Source organism: Benincasa hispida, chromosome 3 (assembly GCF_027475165.1).
Source record: "Benincasa hispida cultivar pf3 chromosome 3, pf3_genome.v1.1, whole genome shotgun sequence".
Classification (NCBI taxonomy): Eukaryota; Viridiplantae; Streptophyta; class Magnoliopsida; order Cucurbitales; family Cucurbitaceae; genus Benincasa; species Benincasa hispida.
This window is the reverse complement of record NC_143480.1, coordinates 24,062,354-24,087,948: the sequence shown is the minus strand read 5'-3', so window position 1 is coordinate 24,087,948 and position 25,595 is coordinate 24,062,354. Positions and strand designations below refer to the sequence as shown.

Below are 25,595 nucleotides of genomic sequence, written 5' to 3'. Positions count from 1 at the left end.
GGATGTTCCATCCCATAGGTTATGATCTTTATTAGCCATGGTTGAGTTAATTGTTCATATCAATCATTATGCTACTATTTGTTTTTCTAAATTTGTAAACTTTTTTTCTTTATGCTAATTAAAACTATTGTATTGAATTTCAATATAATATGAAATTCCTTTTTTAGACCATTATTTTTTTAGTTCAAATTACGTAAATGGGCTGTTTAGGGGCCAACATGATATAGTATATCCCCATATCCTATATCATCTTAATGTTTGGAGGTCCTCGCCGATTTTAATTGTTTGTAAGCCCATTTTCGAAACGTGTTTCGTATCCCACTGTCATTTTTCTTCCGTGTATCGTTTATCATCTTAATGCTTGAACATACTCATCAGAACTCTCTAGACATTAGAACTCTCCAGACATCAGAACTCCCCACATCTTATATCATGTCCCCCAAACAACTCCAAAAGGTGACGATTATCTTATCTACCAAGATAGTCATAATTTTTTTTTTCCAAAAAAAAAACAAAAACAAATTAGCAGTTTCTTTCCTTGATAGCATTTTCATAGATTTCTTCCCATATTTCTTTATGATATAAATTAATCATTTTTGTTGGATGTTCTATAACCTAACCTCAACTATTGAATTACAAAACCAATCTAATACAACTTAGCATTAAGGTCTAGTTACACACTTCCGCTTATATTTAAAAATTATATATTTAGATTTTCACTAAAATATTTGTGAGGTAAACAAAACTATAGAGAATAATCAGAATTGAACGGAGCTTCATTAGTTAAAAATAAATTTTGATAAAACTGCGATAAGTGTTTACATAGGTGTGAAATATATGTCCATCTAAGTAAAATTGAGTAGAAAAAACATTTATTACCTTTTCTAAGATTAAATTTCAAGTAACGGAAAAATAAAATAAATGTTTTAGACCACTTTTGGTTCTTGAATTTTTATTAAAGTTACAATTTACTAACTTCTAATTTGTAGTAATTTAAGATTATTTTCAAATTTGTAATAATTTTAGATTATCACTCATCCATTTTTACTTTAGGTTAAAAATCTTAGAGTTCAGAGAATTTAAGATTTTAACCTAAAATAAAAATAAAAATAAAGAGCAGAAATTGTGTAGTGTGTAAAGCATATTTGCAAAAGAAGAAACTACATCTGTCACTAAGAAACAATGTTTAATATTCCATCAATTCTCACTTTTTTCGACGGACTGCAACAATTGGGAATCAGATTCACATTCATATTTTTCACCATTGCAAGTAAAGATTTCAAATATTCTTAATTGGGAATTTATATCTTTTAATATCGTTATGAAATTAATATTTTAGATCAAAGTTCATGTTTTATTGAGATTTAGTTTCAAAATCTCTGTTAAAATTAATAAATAAAATTATTGTAAAATGAGTCCTTAATGACTAAATTTGATTTAAATTTGGACTTGGTTATGAGCTGGATGTATTTTCTCATCTTCAAGAACAAGTATAGAATATGTTCAAAGCTTTCTGTTCTTGTCACAACGGTCAATTAATCTGTCCATTCTGTCCAAGTATCATCTTATCATATTTTCTATATTGTTCTAATACTTTATTTTATCTTTCGGTTGCAAATGGTAGTCCTTAACACCATGAGATTTTCTATTTTGATATATTAAACTTTTGTATAACAAAATATAATTTCCATTAGTATCATTAAATTTTCAATTTTAGTTTCAAATCGTTAATGCTTAGTTCAAGAGTGTAATATTTAAAAAAAACAAACAAAAAACAAAACAAAACAAAAAACAAAAAAAAACAAACAAAGAGTTTGCACTTGGAGAGTGGTTATGATTCACTAAGGTGGGAATTTCTACAACTTTCTAGGAAATGGAACATAATGAACACGTTCCATAATAAAAGAGATCTTAAGTCGAAAGAAGAGATCCATAGTATAAAAATGAAGAAAATTATTTCTATTAATATAAATCTATTTTGAGTAGGTGAAACCAAAAATAAATCAATAAGAAGTTACCCCAAGACAATATCATAACAATATAGGGAGCTTGTTGCTATTAACAAATAGCACAATTAAAAGAAGCTTAACAAAAGATTAATACATACTGCCTACTAGAATAGAATAAAATGCACTTTATTATCTATAGCTCAATTCTCCTTTGGTTTGATTGTATAGTAAAACACTACCAATGGTGTTTTGGATAAACCTATCCTCAAAAGTCATTAAAAAAAAAAACTCAGCTTAAAATTGTAGAAATGCAAAAGTTTCAAGTATAAAAACACGATTCAAATCACCTTGTATGAAGTGAAATCCTTCTGATACAAAAGAAGCTAAACATACCAACCAAATTAACCACACACCAATTAACTAACCATACAGAATCTGAGATGGAACAACCATAGGATGTCTTCTTTTTCCTGTCTCCAAGAATTTCAGAGCTTTTTTAGCTAGTTTTTGAAGCTTCTCTTTCTGAACCAACACCAACAAGTCAAGGAGAAGAAGCAGCTAGTACTGAAAATGGGAGTGGAATATAGTTGCTGCACTACAGGATTTTTCGGTCGCATTGGAATAGTCATCTTCTTGGTGTTGTTTGCTGGGTTGATGTCTGGCCTCACTCTTGGGCTCATGTCTATGAGCCTTGTTGAGATTGAAGTTCTTGCCAAGTCTGGAAAACCAAGTCACCGTAAACATGCTGGTCATCTATTCTTCTTCATTCTCATCCTTTTTATTTCACTTTCCTGGGGAAAAATTTATGTGTTTTCTTTCTCAATGGGGTTTTTCTTTTAATCTTTGCTACTAACAAGAATTTGGCAATCTCTCATCAACATGACAGCAAGGATATTGCCAGTTGTTAGAAGACAACACTTGCTGCTTTGCACTTTATTGATCTGTAATGCTGCAGCCATGGAGGTAATTGTAAACTGTTGGAAAGTTAAGCTTTTTGTTGTATTGTATCAGCTGAAGAAAACACATCATAGTTTTGCATTTGCTTTAACAGGCACTTCCAATATTTTTGGACAGCTTGGTGACAGCTTGGGGAGCTATATTGATCTCTGTCACTTTGATCTTATTATTTGGTGAGGTGATATATCAAACTTTCACTTAATTACCTTTGTTAGTATTCTTAGTGAGAACAAGTTATGTAGCTTTTAGGCCAAGTTAATGAACAAGGTTAAGGGCATGTTCTTATGTGTTGCTTCCTTTCTGCAGATTATTCCTCAAGCTGTTTGTTCTAGATATGGTTTAGCAATTGGTGCAACAGTGACCCCTTTTGTAAGGGTTCTTGTTTGTATTTGCTTTCCTGTTGCATATCCTATAAGCAAGGTAATTGTTTTCTTCAGCCAAATTTGATTGCTAAAGCACATTTAATAACAAAAAGTTGTTCATTCACTATATTTGTTTTGTGATCTAGTTTTAAAACATTTGTAGGGTAGAAGTACATGGCATAACAAAAGAAAAGGTTAACAAACATAACGATAAAGAAAAAACAGAAAAAACAGTACATATGCATATCTATATACACGAGTCTCAATTCATGCCGTCTAATTTCAATTTTTCAAGAATGAACTGAATCGCAGTTTTAGTCCCCAAGTGGGTGGAAACAGAACAGTATCAAAAACCCAAAAAATTGATTGTTTGATTTCATTTTGACTAGCTATTGGACTTTTCATTGGGTAAAGACCATAAAGCTTTGTTTCGTAGAGCAGAACTGAAAACACTTGTAGATTTTCATGGAAATGAGGTAATTTGTCTCAAACACAAGTAAACTGTCTTTCTCACTCATGTTCTCTTTTGTGAGGCTAAGTTTGGTTCCTTAAAACTGCAGGCTGGAAAAGGAGGAGAGTTGACACGAGATGAAACAACCATAATAGGAGGAGCACTAGAACTCACTGAGAAGGTCGCGAGAGATGTCATGACTCCCATTTCTAAAACTTTTGGGATCGATATTAACGCTAACCTTGACAGGTTTACTACCTAAGCTGATCATCACCTTCCCCACAGAGAAATGCACCAACTTCATTCTTCTTCTTTCCTCCATCCTAATAAATATATTGATGAAAACAATGCAGCAACTTGATCAAGTTAATTCTGGAGAAAGGACATAGCAGAGTGCCTGTGTTCTATGAACGCCCTACAAATATCATTGGCCTCATATTGGTAATGTTCATCCATGCCAATTAGTAATAATAATAACAGTAACATTCTTTTACCTGAAATCTTCATATTTAAATTGTAGGTGAAAAATTTAATAACTAGGCTTTCACCAGATGGGGTACCAATTAAGAACTTCCCAATTCGGAAAATTCCAAGGTACTTTTATGCCCCTAATTTTTCTGTATACTCCATATTAGGAAGTATTTTCAGATAACACAGCTGATCTAAGAGAAGCTGGACTACCACATCATTCCCCATCACTATCAGCCATATGATTTTTTATTCTTTAATCATCAGTAATGGATACTAATGCAGCAGTAAGCAAAATGAGGATTCTTTCTGGACTCCTTGTTTACTTCCCACTAGGCTTATGTTAACATACAAATGAATGCCTGCTCATTTAGGCTAATGTGATTATAGAAACCCCTTCACTTGGGTTAAATCGAAGAACATAGTTACAAAACCTAAATATAAAACGCATTTCCTAGTTGAAAGAAAAAAAGAACTTTCATTTTCACTAAAAATCCAAACTTGTCCATCAGGGTCTCAAAAACAATCCCATTATACGACATTCTAAATGATTTCCAGAAAGGTCATAGTCATATGGCTGTTGTCGTTAGAGAAAAAGAAAATCCAGAGAAGTCTGTCAACGGAAATCAACTTGAGGGTAAGCATTTACCTTTTTCATTTCTACTTAACTTGGCTTCTTCACTTTGACAATGATACCTATAACACAAATGAACATGCAGCAAACGATGTGAAAGTGGATATCGATGGTGAAAATCATCAACAGGAAAAGAGTTTAAAGAGCAAGAGATCGCTAAAAAGGTTAAACACATTTGTCGATCGTAGTAATTCCTACCGAAAGTTCTCTGGAAGTAAAAAATGGTCCAAAGACCTCAACTCAGAGGTCTTGCATATTGCCGATGACCTGTTGCCCAAGCTCTCTGAAGAGGGGGAAGCAATCGGCATCATAACACTTGAAGATGTCATTGAGGAGCTTTTACAGGTATAGCACATCCTCTATCTACAATTCTATCTTCCTATCAATGTTACAAAGTTTGATTATTCTAGTCTTAATTGATGTTCACTGCAGGAGGAAATCTATGATGAGACAGATAATCGCACTTAGAGGTCATTTGCTAAAAGTCAACATAAAGGAAGAACTCAAAAAAAAAAAAATGAAGTGATACAAGACATTGATTTAATTAGATTATATTAGCAACTGCTAAAGGGAATGCTTGATTTTTTCTACTTGAAAAGGAACCTATTATTACTTTGACATGATCATTTGAAAGTTTATACCTCACTTTTCCATGGACAGAAGTATAACATCAGTTTCTTGTTTCCCACGTTCCCTTTGACACTGCCTGATGAAATAGGCATGTAGAAGATTTAAGCTCAATGCAGAAATTTTCTTCAAGGTATAGAAACATAACCCTGCAAGAATTGCCAAACTAAAGGAAAGGTAGAAGTAGTTTAAGTTGAAAGAAAAGTAACAGTTCTCGGGTAATTGATCTATTGAGAAATTTACATACATAAAGTTGCAGATGTCAGGAACTTTATATTCCTTGAGAAGTGAATTTCTCACATAGTGATAGAACCACATAGTAGTACTAGACTTTGGCATAGAACTTCCACGCTAATTGTTGGATCAGATGGATATACCTATTTCAAATTGATCCAAGTGCTTTCTGCACCAAGCAGATATTTCAAATCAGCAAAAATTAAAACTATCATCTTCTTTATTTATAAATAAGACGAAACGATGAGAATGCATACATTTGAAACCAAAAAAAAAAAAAAAAAGGTTAAGGTAGAGATAAATCATATTAATGATAAAACACAAAGCAAAATCTCCGTGGACTCAGATTGAATCACGATCTAACGTTTCAGCTGTAATGGTTAGGATCCTGTACAGATTAATTCATAGCGATGCTTATATCTGCCTGTCAGAGCAAACTGTCTTGTGAGATTTAGAATTTGTGTTGTATAGATGAGAGCAATACTTCTTTACACAAAAATATATATATTTCTTTAATCATTTTAAAAAAAAATGGCATGTGTCAACTCAAGTATTTTGGGAAATTTGTACGGATGACCCAAAAATTGGGCCCAAAATGTGAAATGACCCATTCTTAAAAAATAATGTCAATTGACCCGCAGCTGACATCATCGTCAAACCAAATTACGTAAATTGTCTTTACACCGGCCTCACGTGGTAAATCTCGCTCTTGTCTGATTAAATGCTCTTGCTCTCACTCTTGCTCTCGCTTGAAATTCCCTGGTTTGATGTGATTGTTTGTCAGTGTACTGTTGATTTGACAAAATGTCACGACGGAACCCTCAAATCAAATCAATAATACCTAAACACAATACAATGGTGATTTATTTAAACTCTAAACTTCATTTCAAAGGTGATTACTTCTCTGATTTTCGCCGGTGTTTTGTTGAACGAAGATTTTTCGAACGGGGATTTCCAAGACGAGGCTTTCTCAGAAAGGAACAACTTTTTCAGAAAGGTAAATTATTTTGAGTCTGTTTAATTATTTTTTATGTGTTATTTCTGGAAGGGTAGAATTACAAAATTTTGTATTGGGAGAGAGTAAGAAAGAGGAAAAGTAAGAGAGAGAGCGAGATTTTGAGCAAGAGCGAGAGCGAGAGCGAGATTTTGAGAGAGAGCGAGAATACACTTCAATTGCTTGTACAACTTAATGACAAATGTTCTCTTGCTTTGTAGGATGACAGAAAAGTGTCTATTTATTTGATTTGGAGGTGAATGGGATGAGAATGAAAGTTCATATATTGGGGGACAGTTGAAAGGAATTGTTGTGCCCCCTACAGTGAATCATGAAGAACTTAAATCTCGCATTTACAGGGCTACAAAAGTCAGTTCTTCAGAGTTTGATTCTATCCTGAAGGTTAAATATAATCTTGAATTTGAAGCCCCTCCACAATACATAATGGATGATGATGATCTTCACTTCTTTCTTTTGCGAGAAGAGCTTAGTAGACTTCAGATAGCTGTAATGTTGAAGTCTAAACAGACGAAAGGGTTGGAATGGGGTTTGGAAATATGAGTTATGATGATACGGCTGTGGACAGACAATACGAGGAATCATATCAGTTTCGTCGGGAAGAGGATGATATTCCATTGTCTACCAACACTGTACCATCAACATTCGATTATATGGATTGTGGTCTTTCAGTGGATGTGGATGTGAATGAGCAACCAACAGAATTGAATGAAATGGATCGTGATCATGGAGATGTGCGTCGTTCTACAACAGCTTCATTGGTTCTACCATCTGTGTCTTCAAGTCATAGGACAGAGTTGATTATGCCTAGCACCTCTTCATCTGGGACAAAGGACGTTGAAGTTGGTCAACTATTTTTTAGCAAAAAGGACTTGAAAATGAGATTGTCTATTCTGTCCAACAACAAAAATTTTGAATTTAAGGTCAGGAAATCAACCAAATCTCTGTTCACTATCAAATGCATTGGGGAGACATGTAAGTGGAGCCTTCGTGCAGTCAAAATGGAAGGGTCTGATATATTCAAGATCACAAAGTACTGTAGTTCGTACACATGTTCCATAGAAATTTTGAATCACGACCATAGACAAGCAACTACTACAATAGTTGGTCAACTCATCAAAGATAAGTTCACGGGCATAGGACGTATTTATAAACCTTGTCATATCGTTGAGGATATGAGGAGAGATTATGGCGTGAACATAAGTTATGATAAAGCGTGACGTGCAAGGGAAGCCACATATGATCTCGCTAGAGGTACTCCAGAATACTCATACTTCATACTACATGCCTATGGAGAAGCGCTAAAAATAGAGAATCCAAGTATAGTCTTTGAGATCAAACTTGAAGATGAGGTGCATTTCAAGTATATGTTTATGGCATTAGGGCCTTGTATTAGAGGTTTTGCAAGTTGTTGGCTTTGTATTATTGTTAATGGGTCGCACTTGAAAGAAAAATACAAAGGCACCATATTGGTTTCGGTTTCTATGGACGGGAACAATCAATTATACCCACTAGCATATGTAATAGTGGACAATGAAACCGATCGATCATGGAAATGGTTTATGTCAAACTTGAAATGCAGTATCGGAGAACCCAATAATCTGGTGTTTGTGTCTAATAGGATGGATCTATCGGCAATGCTATTCGTGCATTTTTTTCCCACAACATTTCATGGATTGAGCACATGGCATATAGAACAAAATCTTGTTACAAACTTTAAGAGTAGCACGGTTGTTGGGATATTTAGAGATGCAGCAAGGGCATTTCGCATGATAGAGTTCCAGACAAAATGGGACGAACTCCGCAGTTTTAGAGATAGTGTTGTCACGAAATATTTAGAAGACATCAGTCTTCAAAGGTGGGCACGGATTTACCAAATAGAACGAAGATATGATAACATGACATCCAACAGTGCAGAGTGTTTCAATTCCTTAACTAAAGAGTATCGACTGATGCCCATAGTATGCTTGATTGAACATGTTAGAGAAATGCTCTAATCATGGTTCTACGAACGAAGGAATTACTGGGCATCTCGAACGACTTTGCACTCTGACTACTGTGAAACCCGATTGGCAAGTGAAGCTGATAAAGGCAGACGATATCGAGTGGAGCCTATTGATTGTTATCGGGTACATGTGCAAGATAATCGATTGAACGGTATTGTCAATCTTTATACGAAGGAATGCACGTGTAAGGAATTCGACTCACTTGGTATCCCGTGTTCCCATGCAATTGTTGCTGCCAAGGAAAGAAATATACTCACCCACAGCCTTTGCAGTCAATTTTATATAGTTGACTCTCTAATAACTGCGTATGCGGAGCCTATAAATCCACTTGGCTACATATCTGAATGGAAAAGACCTTCTGGATACGTAGAAAAGATTATCCTTCCTCCGAAGTTTATGCCACAAGCTGGGAATGGAGAGTGAGAAGAATACCATCCAGAGGAGAATTTCGCAGACAAATGAAGTGTGGTCGGTGTGGGAATTATGGACATAACCGCCAAAATTGTACTGAACTACTTACAACCGTGCGACGTGCCGAAAATACCAGAGACCAAGACACAAACATCCCTCATCCAGTTTAGTTATAAATACCATTGATCATTTTTTCATACGTCATACTTGTAACATACTTCATACTTGTAACACTTCATACTTCATACTTTCATCTTGTAAACCAAAAACAATAACAAGCTGGAGTATTTATATAATAGCAATATTCATACTCTCTCAATCTTCATACTCTCTCCATCGTCATACTCTCTCAGTCTTCATACTTGTAACAAAAATGGATAACTTCATACTCTCTCAATCTTCATACTGAAAACAAAAAACAATAACTTCATACTCTCTCAATCTTCATACTTGTAACAAAAATGGATAACTTCATACTCTCTCAATCTTCATACTTGTAACAAAAGTGGATAACAAATACTCTCTCAATCTTTATAAGTATAACAAAAAAACAATGACTTCATACTCTCTCAATTGTCATACTTATAACAAAATGGATAACAAATACTCTCTCAATCTCGCTCTCTCTCACGATCTCGCTTTCCATGAATCTCGCTCTCTCTCAATCTCGCTCTCTCTGGACATCTTGTTCTCTCAATCTCGCTTTTTCTGAACATGTTGCTCTCTCAATCCCGCTCTCTTTTACAATCCCGCTCTCTCAATTTCTCTCTCTCTCACAATCTCACCCTCTCTCAACATCTCGCTTTCTCAATCTTTGAACTTTGAACCTTGAACCATATAATGTTCTAAACTCAATTATGCATGTTCTGATAAAATTCTGATATTGAACTTTGAACTTACATAAAAAAATAGATGTTCAATAATACAATGAAAAAAGCAGTAGCTCTATTATAAATAAAAAATGCATGTTCTGATAAAATTCTGATATTAAACTTTGAACTTTCATAAAAAATATATGTTCAATTATACAATGAATGTTTTTACATACATAAAAAATAAATGAATATTTTTACATATATAAAAAAATAAATGAATATTTTTACATACAATAAAAAATACAATGTTCTATACATATAAAAAATATGGAGTGTTTGCCCATAGCTGACACGCTAATTGCATCCTATATTCACTCATCTTCTCCTGAGTGATTACAAATGGATCAGCACCAGTCACCAAGTGTTCCAGTAGTTTTATTGCGAAGATGCCACAATCAAGCGACCCGTGTTATATGTCGACGTTTATAGGTCGCGAGATTCAACGGGCTGTGGATAGGTCTGGCTTCGATCGATCCATGTCACAATAGTGAAGTAAGGATGGTACTATGACCGTCAATGGCTCTAGCCAATTCACCAGCTTTGTCATTGGTGTGTATGACGGAAGTGAATCGAACAAAAATATGTGGCCTCTGTTAATGTCCATTGCAAGGATCATCCAGAACTGTTATTCATCTTCGTATAAACGAAATCCACATCTGCCCATTTGACATCGAATTTACCGGTGACGTAGTCCTTATACGTGTCTTCATCTTCCTAAGCTAGGGCAGCCTCCAGAAGTGACTTATTCTTTATTCATTTAAATACCCCGCCACGAGCATTAAGGTGACTCTGTCAAATAAAATGAGAAGTTAAGTAAAAAAGTAAAGACCAGGAAACTTAACAAAATGAGAAGTTAAGAAACGAAATATCAAAATTTACCGTTAAACCAATTGGCAAGATGGTGAACTTGTGCATGCACATGTCGGGACGGGTATAAAATTTATCTTTCATAAAATAAAATAAAGTATTTATGGTTTGCACAAAAAAATAATATGTCAGTAAAAGTACAAGATAGCCAACATGTAAAGACGTAAAGACTAAGACACTTACATCGCACTCGACCAACGAATTCGGGGTAATCAATTCCTTGGAGAATTGCTTGGCGAGTGGTTTGATGGAGTTCTCTCGAACCTCATTGTCTGTATTGTCGTCTGAGATCCAGCCCATCATTTCTGTCAGGATATTGTGTGGAACATCATGTGCTACGTTATATGTGACGATCGATCTGGATATTGACGTAGCTACATCTGGGAAAGGATGTTTAGCCACACTTTTCTTCTTTACTTGGGCTGGGGGTATATATTTATCAACCGGTTTTCTCTTACGATTAATTCTTCGAGATTCCTACATAAACAGATAAAAAAACGTTACTCATCAAAAAATATAAAAATATAAACAAAGATTACTGATCAATAAATTACTCATCAGTGGAACTCCTTCTATGGTCGTAACAATCCCATAAGTGTCTGCCTCTGGGATGCCAGACATGTTAGCCTCTGTATGTGGCATGGTAAGTAAGACAGACATGTCAGACTCTGTTTGTGGGACGTCAGCCAGTATAGGTTCGACGTCAATCGGTGATGTCGTGGCAGTGGTGGTAACGGGCTGTACAGGGGGGTGGGAGTAGGTAAAGTGGTGGTATCGGGCTATAGAAGGGGGATGGGGATAGGAGTGTCAGAGGCAGTCGCAGTCATATCGGGATCCCGATATGGGATGGGTGATCTGGTCGTCTCCTCATTCACCGTAGAACCCTTCAATTAGTAAAGTAAAATGGTGAGTTCACGAACACGTAAAAGCTAAACACATAAAGACATAAAATGATGCAAACCTTATACATAGACTGCAACAATGACAGGATGGCCGACAATTGCCCTTTCATGTCAGTCATGTTTTCCTCCATACTAGATACACGACTATCTAAACCCGATATACGACCATCCAACCTCGATAGTGAGCTGTCATTGGACCGCAGGTATGAATAAATAGACTCATCGACATTGGCTCCCTCTCTGTGGCGGGCAGCACGCTCAGGACACTCCTCATCCACAGGTCGCTCTATACCAGAGTCTGCAAGAAAGACATCAACTTGGTTCAACTCGTCCTCCTTGCGTACATCCCCCGTCATATCATGGAACATATCATCACTACATGTGTATATCCCTCCTTCCACCCTTCCATATTTAGCATCCTCGTGCTCAGAATGCTCGGGTTCATCCCCTCCCTCCATCCTGACAACCTCATCATTGTCATCTCCACGATGGTCATCACTGCCACTTTCACTCTCGGGACTACCCCCTCACTCGTCGAACTATTTCCACTTTCAGAACTATCATCATCCGTACCTAGCTTAAATATAGGTCGTCGTTCCACTGGGGTATCCCGAAACTCTCTTTCAACATCTGACATCACAATGCCCTCTTTAACCTTTATCTGCATTAACAACCCAGTAAACTGGTTAGTGTCAATTTAGCAATCAGATAAACATATTATGCATAGAGTAAACGTACATTGTTAGACTCAAATATCTCTCTCTCAAGTACTTTGAAGGACACTGAGTGGGAGCATGACCATCGTAATATGCAGGGCAAAGCCACCTTGCTCCTTCGCTCCGCAATGTTCTCAGCTATCGATAAAGCTAGGATCTCGTACGTCCATACCTAAATAAAATTTAAAATATATTAAGAACAATAGTAATTCTAGATCAAACAATACGATTATTATGTTAATCAAATTTACCTGGAACGCTTGTGGAAATCCACGTAAGGAGTACTTCACAACGTAGTTTTTATTTGCTTTGACCCTCGTCTTGTATAGACTGCTCTTATCATTCAAGGAAGTCTTTAGGGCATCCAATGTCCTCTCCCAAATAATGGTACCCCAATCAAGACTAGTACTCCAAGTTTTGAACGTCCTTGAAACGTTTGAGGTTGACGGCATTTTTCTGTTTATTTTCCCCATCATTGTGACCTCAGTATAGTAAACTAGGCTAATCTTCACAGCATCATCATCATTTTCAAACTCTAAGTCCCTGTATTTTTCTTCAAGTTCACGAAGGTGTAAAGTGTCCTTCGTCACTCGATTACCAAAATACTTGATAGCAAGTTCATATGAGGACTGCTGGTTCCAATCAACTCGTGATGGGGATTGCTACAAATCAGTCATCACCAAAAAGTCATCCTTCGAAAAGGTGTCAACCTTCCCACAGACAGAGAATGACATTGAGTCTGATTTTGTCCCCTTCACTTCTCTAAGTAACATATGATGGACAATTGAGCTGTTAAACACCATATCAACATCAACAAATCACCCAAAAACTGTTCTCTTGAACATGGCCAACTGCGTTGGCGTGAGTTTCTCTTTGACAATCTTGTTTGCATTAGCAATATGGCCAAGCTGGTTACTTGACCGAAAAATCAGTCAGCTTTGGCTATTCTGAAACGTGTAGCCATCTTAAATCACTCCTGCATTTATTAAAAAATTCAATCAGTAAACTCTTTCAGAAAAAAAAATGTAAAACAACATTCTGTTTAAATCTCGCTGGCATCGCTCTCGCTAGAATCGCTCTCTCTAGTGTTGCTCTCACTATCTCCCTCACATTCTCTCTTTTTACTCATCTTCAACCACATAACACATCAAAAACCAAAAAAACAAACAAAAAAAACCATAGGTTCACTTATCTCGCTCACATTCGCTCTTTCCGGTGTCGCTCTACCGATTTCACTCTCACTTATCTCGCTCACAAACTCTTTCTACTCGTCTTCAACCACAGAACACATCGAAAACAAAAAAAAAAACCATATTGAAAGATTTACCGATAAGATTCGATTTGTCGACGGCAGTAGAATCGTTTGCAAGCTGGAAATAGTTTTTTCGTTTATGAGCACTACGAAGCTGTTAGCCTTGAAAAATTTGAATGAAGAATAATTTAGTTTTTGTGGGTTCTCAGTAAAAAGGTAAGAAGACGAAGAAGTAAGGGCAATTTATGTAATTTGGTATGAGGATGATGTCAGCAGAGGGTCAATTGACATTATTTTTTAAAAATGGGTCATTTGACATTTTGGGCCCAATTTTTGGATCATCCGTACAAATTTTACAAGTATTTTCCGTACAGAAAAACATTTGAAATCATTTTGATCAGGCTAATTTCGAGTCATTTGATTGGAAGATCAAGAAAGTTCTGAACAAATGCGAGATTATTGAATTTCTTTAATTGAGTTAAGTTGTACTTGTACACATATTTTTGGCCTAAGAATGTAAAAACACATACTTTTGGCCTAAGAATGTAAAATCTTCCATTACTTTTGTTCTAGATGGATAAAAGTAATGTTGAGTTGTAATTTGTCTTTGTGAAGAAGATTATTTATCCTCTTAAACCCCTGTGATTATCTTTGGCTTATGAAGAAGATTATGAACGAGTCTGAAACCACCTATGACCTATTTTCTTAATCCATCAGGTAATAATCACTTTTCCATCAGTGCAATAAACACAGTTACACAACAGATGGTTAAATGGGTATCCATCTTCATTTTTTAAACAATATCTTTATCCTGAAAAATAAAAAACCATCATCTATGCACATGAAGCAGGAATCTGCTTCATCGAGTGATCAACAAGAATCACAATAAGAAATCTAGCAAGGTTAAAAATCACAATAAGCAAAAAATAAAATGAAAAACACAGTTCATAACCCTCCACCCAGCAGTAAATGGTGGTCTTTGTAATACCTCCAAATTTGAACGGATGAAAAAACTCCAAAGAAGAGTTTGATATAGATAACAACTTCCGGTCCCTGTCCCACGGAGATTGGTCAATGAAGCAATATCATTCTTTTTCTGGTGCAAATCGAAAGAAATGACTAAGATGCTGAGCATGGAAGCAATTAGCAACCAAAATGCCATCATAGGGAGTTGACAAAATAAGCAGTTGTCTTGATCTTCATACTTAGCAACACCAAGATTAAGGTGTTTTGCCTACTCTTCTCCTTGTGGTAAGTTTTAGACCACAAGATCCCACGTGCAGTCTCTTCACTAACAGAATACACCTATCATTGATATCGGCTGCAATAAACCGAAACAAAAAGCCAAAGAACACTTCTCATCAATTCCGTAAAATGATGGAGGACGGGAGCTTGTTCGAGTAGCAGTTATGATGCACCAATCATTGAAGACAAATCTTTTACAGAAACTGCAAAATGAATCTTTCATCGGGACAAGGCTCTTAAATTACAGGGTTTTAGTTTTCTTGTGAGCTCCGCTCCATCGGCGTCTACGTCCTCTTCTTTTCCTTCCATCTATTTTGGTCTTGATTTTCTCTTTTAAATCTCTCTCCCCTGTGAACTCTAGAATTAATGACTATGCTTGACAATTTCCAAAATTACTTATTGTTTTAAAAGCATGTTGAATAAGGTAGGTTTATTTGTTAAGATGTTTCAATAAAAAGGAATATGTGAATATGCAAATAAAAGGAAATTTTCTAGGTGATAAAAGAAAAGAGATGAAATTTGGTTAAGTAATTGGAAGAGTGGAGTGATTAAGTAAGAATTAAATGTGGAATTGGGAGAAAATTATTTAATATTTGTTTATATATAAATTAAAAGGGATTAATTTATAAGTATTAACAAAATGGGAATAATTTGCCTAATTGAACGGGGTAATCAATTTAAAGTAGCTGTTGAAATTTTTAACGAGAAGAAAAGGTGTTGAAAGTGCATATAAAGTAGCAGATTGTGAAGGTCCATGTTCAGAAATTCATCGTGCAATTTTTGAATTTTTGCATAAACCCATAGGAAATTGAGTGGAGAAGACAACCTAGGGCTTCCGGAGTGAATCTCAATCGAAAAGATGGTAAAAAAGGAAAAAGACTTGAGGTTGGTCTGAATTCGGACAATTTCGAGCAAGTTGTGGTATTTTGACGACTTCGAGCTGTAGAAAAGGAATTAGAAGCTGAAATTTTGGGGTTATCATGAAAAGAGGTCTATTAACAGTTTTCATGAAGGATGTCTGTGTATGGATGAAAACTAGCGAATTTGTAGGTAAACCAAGGCTATACGAGAATTTAGTTGAAGCAGAGTAGGAGTAGTTTTGGGAGCTGATTTTGAAGTATTTGAGGAACTTTAAAGCTGCAAATCCTCATGTTAGTAAATTAAGAAGTTGTTTATGAGTTTAATGTAAGAAATTGAGGGAATTTGGTTTAGAAATTGATGAATTAAGGGTTGAGTTGTATACCTGTAAAGAATTTGAAGAATTTCTCTCAAACCAGTTGATCAATTGGGATATTTGCTTCATGAATGTTGAAAAGAATCGAGTAAGGAAGAACTTCAAGGACTGCTTAAGGAGAACGAATTTGGGAAGGCCATCAATTTTGAGGAAAACAATGGGTTGTGCAAAATTTCGCAGAAATAGGGTAGTCGAGATTCAATTGAAATTTTAAGCTATCCAAGGTAATTTGTGAACTCTAACTTATTGGGGTAATTTAATTTAGAGGTAGTTAATGAGTTTTGTAGAAGAAATTTGAGTGGCTTTGGGCTAGATTGGGTGAAATCGAAGCTTAAAAGCTTGAAAGTAGCTGTCAAAAAACAGAGCAACTTTCAGAAAATTTGTGGTTTGAAAGAGGAAGATGATGTTTGTCATCTTTTGTCCATCATCAAAATCCTATTTTTGAGATTTAAGGTCATTTAAATAATTTGGAGCTATTTGTTCAACACTATCTTTGAACTTAAGGATGCTTTAAATCGAAAAAGGTATTTTATAATAAATTTGAAAGATTTAAGGTCGTTTTATTATTATTATTATTTGAATTTGTTTGAATAATTTAAAGGCTAAGGATGCTTAAACCCTAAATTTTGGCCATAATAGGGATTATTTAGGGGTTAAAGGAATTATGGTAAAATGAGTTGTTTATGTAGTATTTGGACTGGATAGCCATAAGTTAATAATATGATTTTCGGGCCAAGTTCAATTAGGATAGGCTTATAAATCCGAAGGATCGAGCCGAAAATTGTGAGTGATAAAACTAAGTGTTTTTCAAATGTTTTAGCAAGCACATGTCTACTTAAAAGTTTAAAATCATGTTTGCCTCATTTTATGATATGCTTAAGTAGTTTCCAATCAAACTAGTTTTTCAAAGAGCTTATTAATACATACTCAGTTTAAAGAAGTTTATGAAAGCATGATTCTCAATATTTACACATTTTAAGTTTTAAAAGCATGTGTTAGAAATTCATGATCACATGATAGAAAAGTTAAACACATGTTTTATGCTATTTATGCTTTCAAGTATACATGTTTTGCTGTATGAGTATTTATGATGATTATGTTAAACCTGATACTGAGAGACTTGAGAAGGTATCTGAGCAATAGTACCTAAGGTATGACGGTACTTAATTATTACCATGTGCACGTAGGTAAAGTTGACATTGGTAATATTGAGACTACTCCACACCAACTAAGGATTGACGTTGAGTGATTGAGCAGAAGGATTCTCTCTCAACTAAGGATTATGTTAGTTATATTTTTCGGAGATACTATGTTTTAAAATGTTTTATGTATGAGTTTGCTTTGCAGTTTTTAGTTTCAAGCATGATGAATATGTTTTATTAGTCACTCACTGGGCAAGTAGATCATTCTTTCAAATGTTTTTCTTTTTCCAGATAGTGGTCATCTCCCCAGAGGTTAGCTGTCATGCTGTTCTACTACTCAAGGACTCTAGTTAAAAGTTCAAAGTCTTAAGAGAAGTTGTAGGTGTTTATTCTGTAAATGTCTGTACATATGTGTTGCTCATATTAGGGATAGTGAAGTATGTTGGGACCCACTGAACTCTATACCTATTAATATGATGTAGTTATGTGGTTGTTGATCCCTAGTGTTCTGAGGTTATTTTTAAAGTTTTATTAGTTTGGTGAATGTTATATATATATATATTCCATGGATTTCTAAACAGGTTAAGGATGTAAGTTAGACAGTAAGTGCCATAAAAGGGTTGGTAACTGTTGTCCTCACATTCTCTTTTGAATTAAGAGTGTAATCTGGGAGGGGGTATGACACCCCCCGTCTCTTATACATTTTGAAAGTGATTTGCCTATCTGCAGCCATCTTCCTCATCTTCTCTATGATCTCTACAGCTTTCTATTGTAAAGTTTCTTTAGGTCGTGCATTAGCTTAGTAGAAATATCTGGCTGTGGCATTAGGTCTGCATCCATCATGTCTAAGCAGTACGAACAAGCCTCCTTCAATCGCCCATTTGAAAAAAGTGCTTAAATCCAAATTGTCTAAGAATTGTCTAAGCACTGACATTAAGTTCACATCCTTTGGTAGTTATACAACTCCACATGTTTTTTGCCATTTCAAGATTTTGGGCTCTCAAAAGAGCCTTCGTTAACTCCTTCAAAGTATCATACCGTGGAGTAGATAATAGGCCTCTTTTAAACATTTCTTTGAAGTAATCACAAGCTTCAATTAGACGACCTTGACTAAGAAACCCATGAACCATCATAACATATGTGTCAAGACCTGGATTAAGCCCACTTGCTTCCATTTCACCCCAAAGTCAAACAGCTTCCTTAAGCTCCCACAACTTGCATACTAACCTTAACACTGTATTATAGATGTTAAGGTCTGGTAAGCAACCAATCTTCCTAATTTATTATATGAGTTCCGTACACTCTTCCAACTCTTCTTTCTTTTCATGTGACATCATTATGCACAAATAACTCAACTGACTAGGATCATGGCCTTTCTAAATCATATTATCCAATATCTCATAAGCTCTGTCTGTGTTCCCTCACTTGCAAAACCCACTTATTAGAGTTGTATAAGTCACAACTTCTTCCTCGCATCCATTCCCCTGCATCTTAATGAAAATATGCATTACCTCATCCATCTTTTCCATTTTACAGAATGCCTGAATCAAAATTGTAAACGAAGCTGCGTTTGGCCCACGATTCACTTTTCTCATCCCCTCTAAAATATCAAAAGCATCCCCCATTTTTTCTCCTTGAGCATACCCACCAAGTAAATTGTTATAAACCACAATGTCAGGCTCAAATCCAGCTTCCTTTATTTGGACCAATACATATTTCGCCTCCATAATCTTCCTTTATCGACACCAACCATATAACAATGAATTAACTCTTAACGAAGAGCATCTATGAGTGCGTTCGGATCTTTCCGATTTCATTGTGATCGAAATACAATACATACATTCTAACAGATAGTTATGCAAATTAACACTAATTAATGGCATGCTTTAATAAATAAAATACAAGGGAATGAGTTCTCATACCAGTTGAAGACTCTCTTTAAAATCAAACTTAAAGCAGCGGAAGAACCTCTACGAACTCTATCACCCAGCAAAACAGTCAGCTGCGGCAGCATGATCGTCTACACGAACGGCAGCAACACAAACAAGCACGAACAAGTAAGCAGCGGGGATGACACCACCAGTTGGAGCCCTTGGTGTTCTCGGAGTGAGAATCCAAAAAGTGGTCTTTGGTGAATTTGGTAGAGATAGAAGGAAAGGCTAATCGTGTAGACGATAAGCAAGTGGGAGAGAAACCTATCGTATAGTAGAGTGCTTATCGTTTAGACAAAGCTACACAATCGTGTAGGTTTTACTAAGCGATCGTCTAGTAAAAGGTATACGATTGTTTAGAAAATGCGGCACGCTAGGCGATCGTTTAGACGCTGGTGTGAGATCGTTTAGACGATGAGACTCTATCGTATAGGTTCTCGTTTAGGCGACCGATACTTTTCCACACCGATTGCGAATTTTTCAAACTTTTTGCCAAATGAAACAAATTTTTATTTTATTCTTCGGTTACCATAACCGAACACGGCTGCTCCCACTAACGCATGATTGAGAAGAGTAATTCGATTCGATCAATTATCTCATAATTAACCAATTTAATAATAAATGAATAAAATCATATTATATTCTTACCCTATAGTTTGATATCATATATCTACTATAGTAATTTCTCCTCCACTTGATATAAATCATATTTATATCTTATTTCTTCCATAATAATGTATCTCATACATTTAGTCAATTATATCATATATAATTAACCATTTCAATTATATCATATATAATCGAACTCCCTCTTGTCAATTTGAACATTTCAAACTGACCCAACCACCGATTCTCGACTTTATCCAAGCTACCTAATGGATCTATGGCTCGAAGCTCCAACAGTACGTGAATAGCTGACTAAACTCTTTAGCCACAAGATTCACCATCCGTTAACTGTCAAGCATTCTACTAAAGACCAATAGCTGAACTCTTTTTACCACAGATATATTTCTGTGTCTATCGGATATAACCAATCATAAGTATGATGACCCTTCACAGATGCTCATAAGTACAGTTGGGCCAATTTACCGTTTTACCCCTATGGTTACATCTCACTTCTTAAGTACGCGCGCTTTAAATGATACACGAGCATCTCATCGTTTACACGATGCATGCAACCAGGTAAACGATTTACCTTGCGATGCTAAGTGATCGTTTAGTCAGTTACTAAATGATGAAGCTTGCTAACCTAAACGATCGTTTAGCGCACCCGCGTGTTAAGCGATCCGCGAGAATCTCATCGTCTACACGAGGCGATACTCAACGATCGTGTACCCGATCGTTAAAACGATACGATCAACTCTTGATCGCATACCCCATCATTTAACCGATGAGTTCATCAGCGATCACGTACTCCTTCATCTTTACGATGCGATCAACACGTAGAACATCTTCTACACGATGCGATCAACCCTAGATCGCCTTCTTCTTCGAAGAACCACAACACTTGCCCAGAACTTTGACGAACGACTCAAAACTTCAAACAAACTTTAAATACAGACTCGATAACGATTATTAATGTGCAAAAACGCAGGGACCTTTACAAACAATCGCAAATGTAAAAGGATTTAAATCAAACTGAGGCTAATCATCCCAAAAACATCCATTAATCTGCACATCCACAGCAAATTTAACAATTAAATAGCGTAGAAATGTACCATCATGATGTAAATCTCATTTCGTTGCAATAGATGAAATCGGAGTATCAGAACTTGACTCTGATACCAATTAAAGAATCTCATATCTAAGAATTCCATGAGCGCATTCGGATCGCTCCGATCTCATCGTGACCGAAATACATATTACATACAATTATGCAAAAAAATATTAATTAACGGCATGCTAAGAACAAGAAAACAACAAGGGAAAGAGTGCCATACCAGTTGAAGACATTCTTCACATTTCGACACTCCACAGCGGAACCCTCCAAGCGATCTACCAACGCCCAACAGTAGCGTCAACAACAGTAGCACGAACAATGCACGAACACGAACGCCGCGGGGACGACACCACCACTAAAGAGCCCTAGGTATTCTTGAAGTGAAAAGCCAAAGGGTGGGCTTTAGTGAATTTTGTAGAGGAAGGAGGAAACACAAATCGTGTAGGCGATAAGCAAATGAGAGGGAAAAAGCCGCTATCGCATAGCAGAAATGTTTATCGTTTAGGAGGAGCTACACGATCGTGTAGGATTTGCTGAACGATCGTGTAGGAAACAGTACACGATCGTTTAGTAAAACCGGCACATTATACGATCGTTTAGAGAAGCTATCGATCGTGTAGGAAATAGCGTGTGATCGTTTAGGTGCGAGATAGACGATCGTTTATGCGGAGAGTGCTATCGTATTGGCTATCGAAAACACTTAAGTGTTCGTTTTCCTTTTTACCAACGCGCTCTCTCTTTCTATTGAACGACGATTGAACGTTTTTTTCAAAAATGAAACGATTTCATCTTTTATTTCGTCGGTTACAATAACCGACTCATTCCCACTAACCCACGTCCAAACCTGAAAATTTGCTTAATTAACATATAATTAACAAATTAATTAATTGATTAATATAATCAAATTATATTTTTATCCTATAGTTTAATATCACATATCTACTATAGTATTTTCTCCTCTACTTGATATAAATCATATTTATATCTAATTTCCTCCAAAATAATGTATCTCATACATTTAGCCAATTATATCATATATAATTAACCAATCCAATTATATCATATATAATCGAACTTCCTCTTGTCAATTTGAACATTTCAAATTAACGCAGATACTGGTTCTCGACTTTATCCAAGCTACCCAAGGGACCTAATGGACCTGTGGCTCGAATCTCCAACGGTTCGTGAATAGCTGACTAAACTCTTTAGCCACGAGATCCACCATCCGTTAACTATCAGGTATTCCACTAAAGACCAACAGTTGAACCCTTCTTACCATAGATATATTTCTGTATCCATCAGATATAACCAATCATGAGTACGATGACCATTCACAGATGCTCGTAAGTACAATTGGGCCAATTTACCGTTTTCCCCTATAGTTACATCTCGCTTCTTAAGTACCACGGATTCCTCTAATGAATAATACAACATAATCCAACTATGTGTGAACACCTCTCGGGCCAAGAAAAAGTGTATGGCACCACATCGTTTAAGCCCTGAAATCAGCCCTTAAGAGAGCTATCTATCTACTTACCCCTGCCTCGGGGAAGGAGTGAATTCCATTTTGTGTTGCAGAGTTCCCAGCTCCTAAATCAGACGAATCCCAAAAATGGTAGGTTTGAATCGACGAACTGGCCACTCGCACCCATACAAATCAAAGGATAGCCCTCAATGGCAGGAGTTCCCAACTCACTTAGGATTGAGGTCATGTTACCCATGGTCATCCTAATAAAGTAAAGTCTCTGTCATGAACGGTCTTATATAACGAGATGTTAACACTTCGTGGTCAGGTATTATATAAACTCTTTGTATAGAACACCCCTACTTGCATGTCCCCAACACGAATGATGAGGATCAGACCATCCGTGGCAAGTCACAACACTTGTGACCATTTCACAAAGCGGGCTGCATTCGTAGCGTTACCAGGATAAGATTTCCCTCCTATATCCATATACTACAGACTAATTTGGTTATCACTCAAGACATGATCCACTTGTTTGTCACCACATACATGCTTGAGTCATATACAGATAACCAGGGATTTTATGTTTATTGGTTTGTGGTAAAGAAAATAAAACAAGTAACTGAGCAAAAAAACAAGATGTGAAGTAAATATCATATATTAACAACACAAGCGTTCGTAAAAACTATTTACAAACTACAGGACACAAGACTTTAGGGAATCAACCTCAACATCTTCATCACAAACGCTCGATCACAGAAACACCGTAACCCACGAACGCTCGTCTAACACGACCGCTACACTGTACGAATGCGCACTAGAACTCAGTAATCGCCAGGGTCTTGAATACCACGAACAGCCTCCACAAAACCTCGACAATGTCGAGTTGAGAATGACACCACCAAGAGGGCTACCTTGGTATTCTCGGTATGAGAATCTAAAGGGTGGGCTCTGTGTGGACTTGGTTTGAGGTAGAAAAAAAAAACCACAATCGTGTAAACGATTGAGCAAGTGGGAGATGGAATAACTGATAACTTGTAGAAATACAAGTTATTTTTGCTCTTAAGTTGGAACAACTAAGGTTTTTAATGATAAATTCTCCTCGTGTTTAGAAGAAACGTATGGATTTATTCAAACATTAGCAAACTTATGCAAAAGAAGTTTTATTACTAAATATTGCAGTACTAACGCATTGTATATCAGGATTTCAATGCGAGGATAAACGCTAACGCATTAGACAAGTGCCGCAGGAAAAGTTGTAACGCATGAGCCATGCGTCGGAGGGAGTTCAACGCAGAGAAGATTCATTAATTCAGGCTAATTGTGTCACATCACAACTTGCAAGTATGGGCACTTGCAGCAGGCGGCGCCTGAAAAGCTTCCGAGAGTCAGACGGCTAACCAGGGCATGGAGTTTAATGCTAACCAGGGCATGGAGTTTAATGCTACCCATTCACCAAGTGGACATGACCAACACTTATAAATAGATGAAGTCCCTCTAGAATCAAAAGTTCGAAAATTATCAAGATCCTTACTCTCTATATAGTGTAGTCTTAGTCTTAGTCTTTTAGAAGTTGTGCTGTGGTGCCAAGGTGATCAAAAGGGTTGAGAACCACTACCACTGCCGGTCAGGGAGCGGAGGAAGCCAATCATGAGAAAGACACTTCGTCCAATTCCTATACAAGTGATTGTACACAACGAGATTGAGCCAAAGAAATACAAGAGATTGTATTCTTTGGCTTAACTCAGTTTCCTTCATCTCATTTATCACTTTCATTTCATTTGGTTAAATATTGCGTTTGTAAAGACTCTGTTTCTTTATAAAATTCATATATTTGATCCATCACACTTTGCCCCTGTCTGTCTCTTGTTTATGTTGAATGCATTAACACTTTATGCAAACTTCTTTTCAACGCTTAAGCCAACTTGAAAAATTGGTAAAAAGCATCTTTAACTTAGAATGTTCGAAAGAATAACTAAGCTGCATCAAATAGGACGCCTAGTACAGCTAGAGATAAACTTACTGGTGTTTGTTGCATTCTGTGTTAGACGCATGCATCCTAGAGATAGGTTTTGTATGTTATTCGCATTGAGAAATGTTGAATGAAGTCTAACGCATAAACAAAAGATAAGAAAATTACTTCATCTCATCCACATCACATCCTGGGTTATGTACATTCATCTTAGACCGACGCATCCACTTACATTAAACTCCATTCTCACATGATCCATCACTAACTACTCGACTCTTTTGCATCTCTTGCACAAGCACAACAATTTAGTGTAAATAAACCATTTCTCACATTTCTTTAGGAAAACCCCTACAGAGATACAACGCAAGGTCTGCGTTTGATTAACTGAATCCCTAAGTTCGACCCTGGATTTACCAGGAACCTAATTAGATTTATACTTGGGTCTGGTTAGGAAAACTTGAACGTCATTAGAAGAAGTTGTATATGTTCTACTGCATATATCTAATGCCCCAACGCGTTACAATTACTTAAACGCATCAAAGCATAAACGCATCACTTATACTTAGAACTTATTCTTCCAATTTATTTTATACAAAACACTCCTAGAGCGAATCAATAACCTATCATATAGGTCGATGACCAATCGTTTAGGAAAAATTAAGGGATCGTCTAGCAAAAGCTATGTGATCGTTTAGCTCATTGCTTAGCTGAGTGTTTATCGCCTAAGAACACTCCATGATCGTCTAGCTAACTCCAAGTTATTGCTTAGTATATCTAATTTACTTGACAACTCTCCATGAGTAATTTCCGAGATTAGAAATCTCAAATTCACTTCTTTTGCAAAAATTCCTAAAATTAGAAAAATATTTTTCCTTTTATTTCACGGTTACCATGAAACTACCAATAACCTCCCAATCAATTGGTTATTAGAGAAAAATAGATAATTATCCAATAATTAATATTATTATAAATATAAATGATAACCAACTTATCATACTATATTTATAACTATAATTTCAATATTTCATCTCATGAAACATATAAACCATAGCTCTGTTTCTATTTCATGGCACTTAATGTAAATTTCATTTACATTAATCCTCCACTCAATGTATCTTATACACCATACCGATCATATCATATATAACTGAATTACCTCTTGT

General features: G+C 36.1%; 2 protein-coding genes, 1 long non-coding RNA gene and 1 pseudogene across 5 annotated transcripts; 1 reads left to right on the top strand and 3 right to left on the bottom strand.

The window, feature by feature from the left end:
- Positions 1 to 2,266: 2,266 nt before the first annotated feature.
- Positions 2,267 to 5,156, bottom strand: LOC120073864 (uncharacterized). The gene is made up of 3 exons (XR_005480829.2): positions 5,020 to 5,156; positions 4,837 to 4,883; positions 2,267 to 3,315 (listed from the first exon to the last, which is right to left on the bottom strand). It is a non-coding gene; the product is annotated as an uncharacterized LOC120073864 (long non-coding RNA).
- LOC120073862 (DUF21 domain-containing protein At4g33700-like) lies at positions 2,520 to 7,766 on the top strand. Of its 2 annotated transcripts, XM_039026750.2 has the most exons (12): positions 2,520 to 2,697; positions 2,836 to 2,912; positions 3,001 to 3,084; positions 3,213 to 3,326; positions 3,658 to 3,744; positions 3,829 to 3,968; positions 4,073 to 4,160; positions 4,240 to 4,313; positions 4,700 to 4,824; positions 4,907 to 5,166; positions 6,618 to 6,679; positions 6,898 to 7,766. In XM_039026750.2, exons 1-12 carry the CDS (start codon positions 2,520 to 2,522, stop codon positions 6,923 to 6,925), a joined length of 1,317 nt encoding a protein of 438 aa, XP_038882678.2. In that variant the 3' UTR covers positions 6,926 to 7,766. The 2 variants fall into 2 exon arrangements, with proteins under 2 accessions (XP_038882678.2, XP_038882679.2); XM_039026751.2 differs by lacking the exons at positions 6,618 to 6,679; positions 6,898 to 7,766 and adding an exon at positions 5,254 to 5,507.
- Positions 7,767 to 10,111: 2,345 nt separating this feature from the next.
- On the bottom strand, positions 10,112 to 13,447 carry LOC120073865 (uncharacterized). Of its 2 annotated transcripts, XR_016528803.1 has the most exons (6): positions 12,723 to 13,447; positions 12,494 to 12,643; positions 11,815 to 12,416; positions 11,037 to 11,737; positions 10,866 to 10,930; positions 10,112 to 10,775 (listed from the first exon to the last, which is right to left on the bottom strand). XR_016528803.1 is itself a non-coding variant. In XM_090312459.1 (2 exons), exons 1-2 carry the CDS (start codon positions 12,211 to 12,213, stop codon positions 11,633 to 11,635), a joined length of 504 nt encoding a protein of 167 aa, XP_090168585.1. In that variant the 5' UTR covers positions 12,214 to 12,351; the 3' UTR covers positions 11,514 to 11,632. The 2 variants fall into 2 exon arrangements, 1 of the variants encoding a protein (XP_090168585.1); XM_090312459.1 differs by lacking the exons at positions 10,112 to 10,775; positions 10,866 to 10,930; positions 12,494 to 12,643; positions 12,723 to 13,447 and having other exon boundaries at positions 11,514 to 11,737; positions 11,815 to 12,351.
- A 1,041-nt stretch (positions 13,448 to 14,488) lies between these two features.
- Positions 14,489 to 19,358, bottom strand: LOC120073482 (uncharacterized; annotated as a pseudogene).
- Positions 19,359 to 25,595: the final 6,237 nt, after the last annotated feature.

Coding starts and splice junctions, on each gene's coding strand:
- LOC120073865 (XM_090312459.1), bottom strand. CDS start 12,213: ATGGAGGGAGGGGATGAACCCGAGCATTCTGAGCACGAGGATGCTAAA. Junction 11,738..11,814: donor TGTTGCAGTCTATGTATAAG/GTTTGCATCATT, acceptor TACTAATTGAAG/GGTTCTACGGTGAATGAGGA.
- LOC120073862 (XM_039026750.2), top strand. CDS start 2,520: ATGGGAGTGGAATATAGTTGCTGCACTACAGGATTTTTCGGTCGCATT. Junction 3,969..4,072: donor ATTAACGCTAACCTTGACAG/GTTTACTACCTA, acceptor AAAACAATGCAG/CAACTTGATCAAGTTAATTC. Junction 4,825..4,906: donor CAACGGAAATCAACTTGAGG/GTAAGCATTTAC, acceptor ATGAACATGCAG/CAAACGATGTGAAAGTGGAT.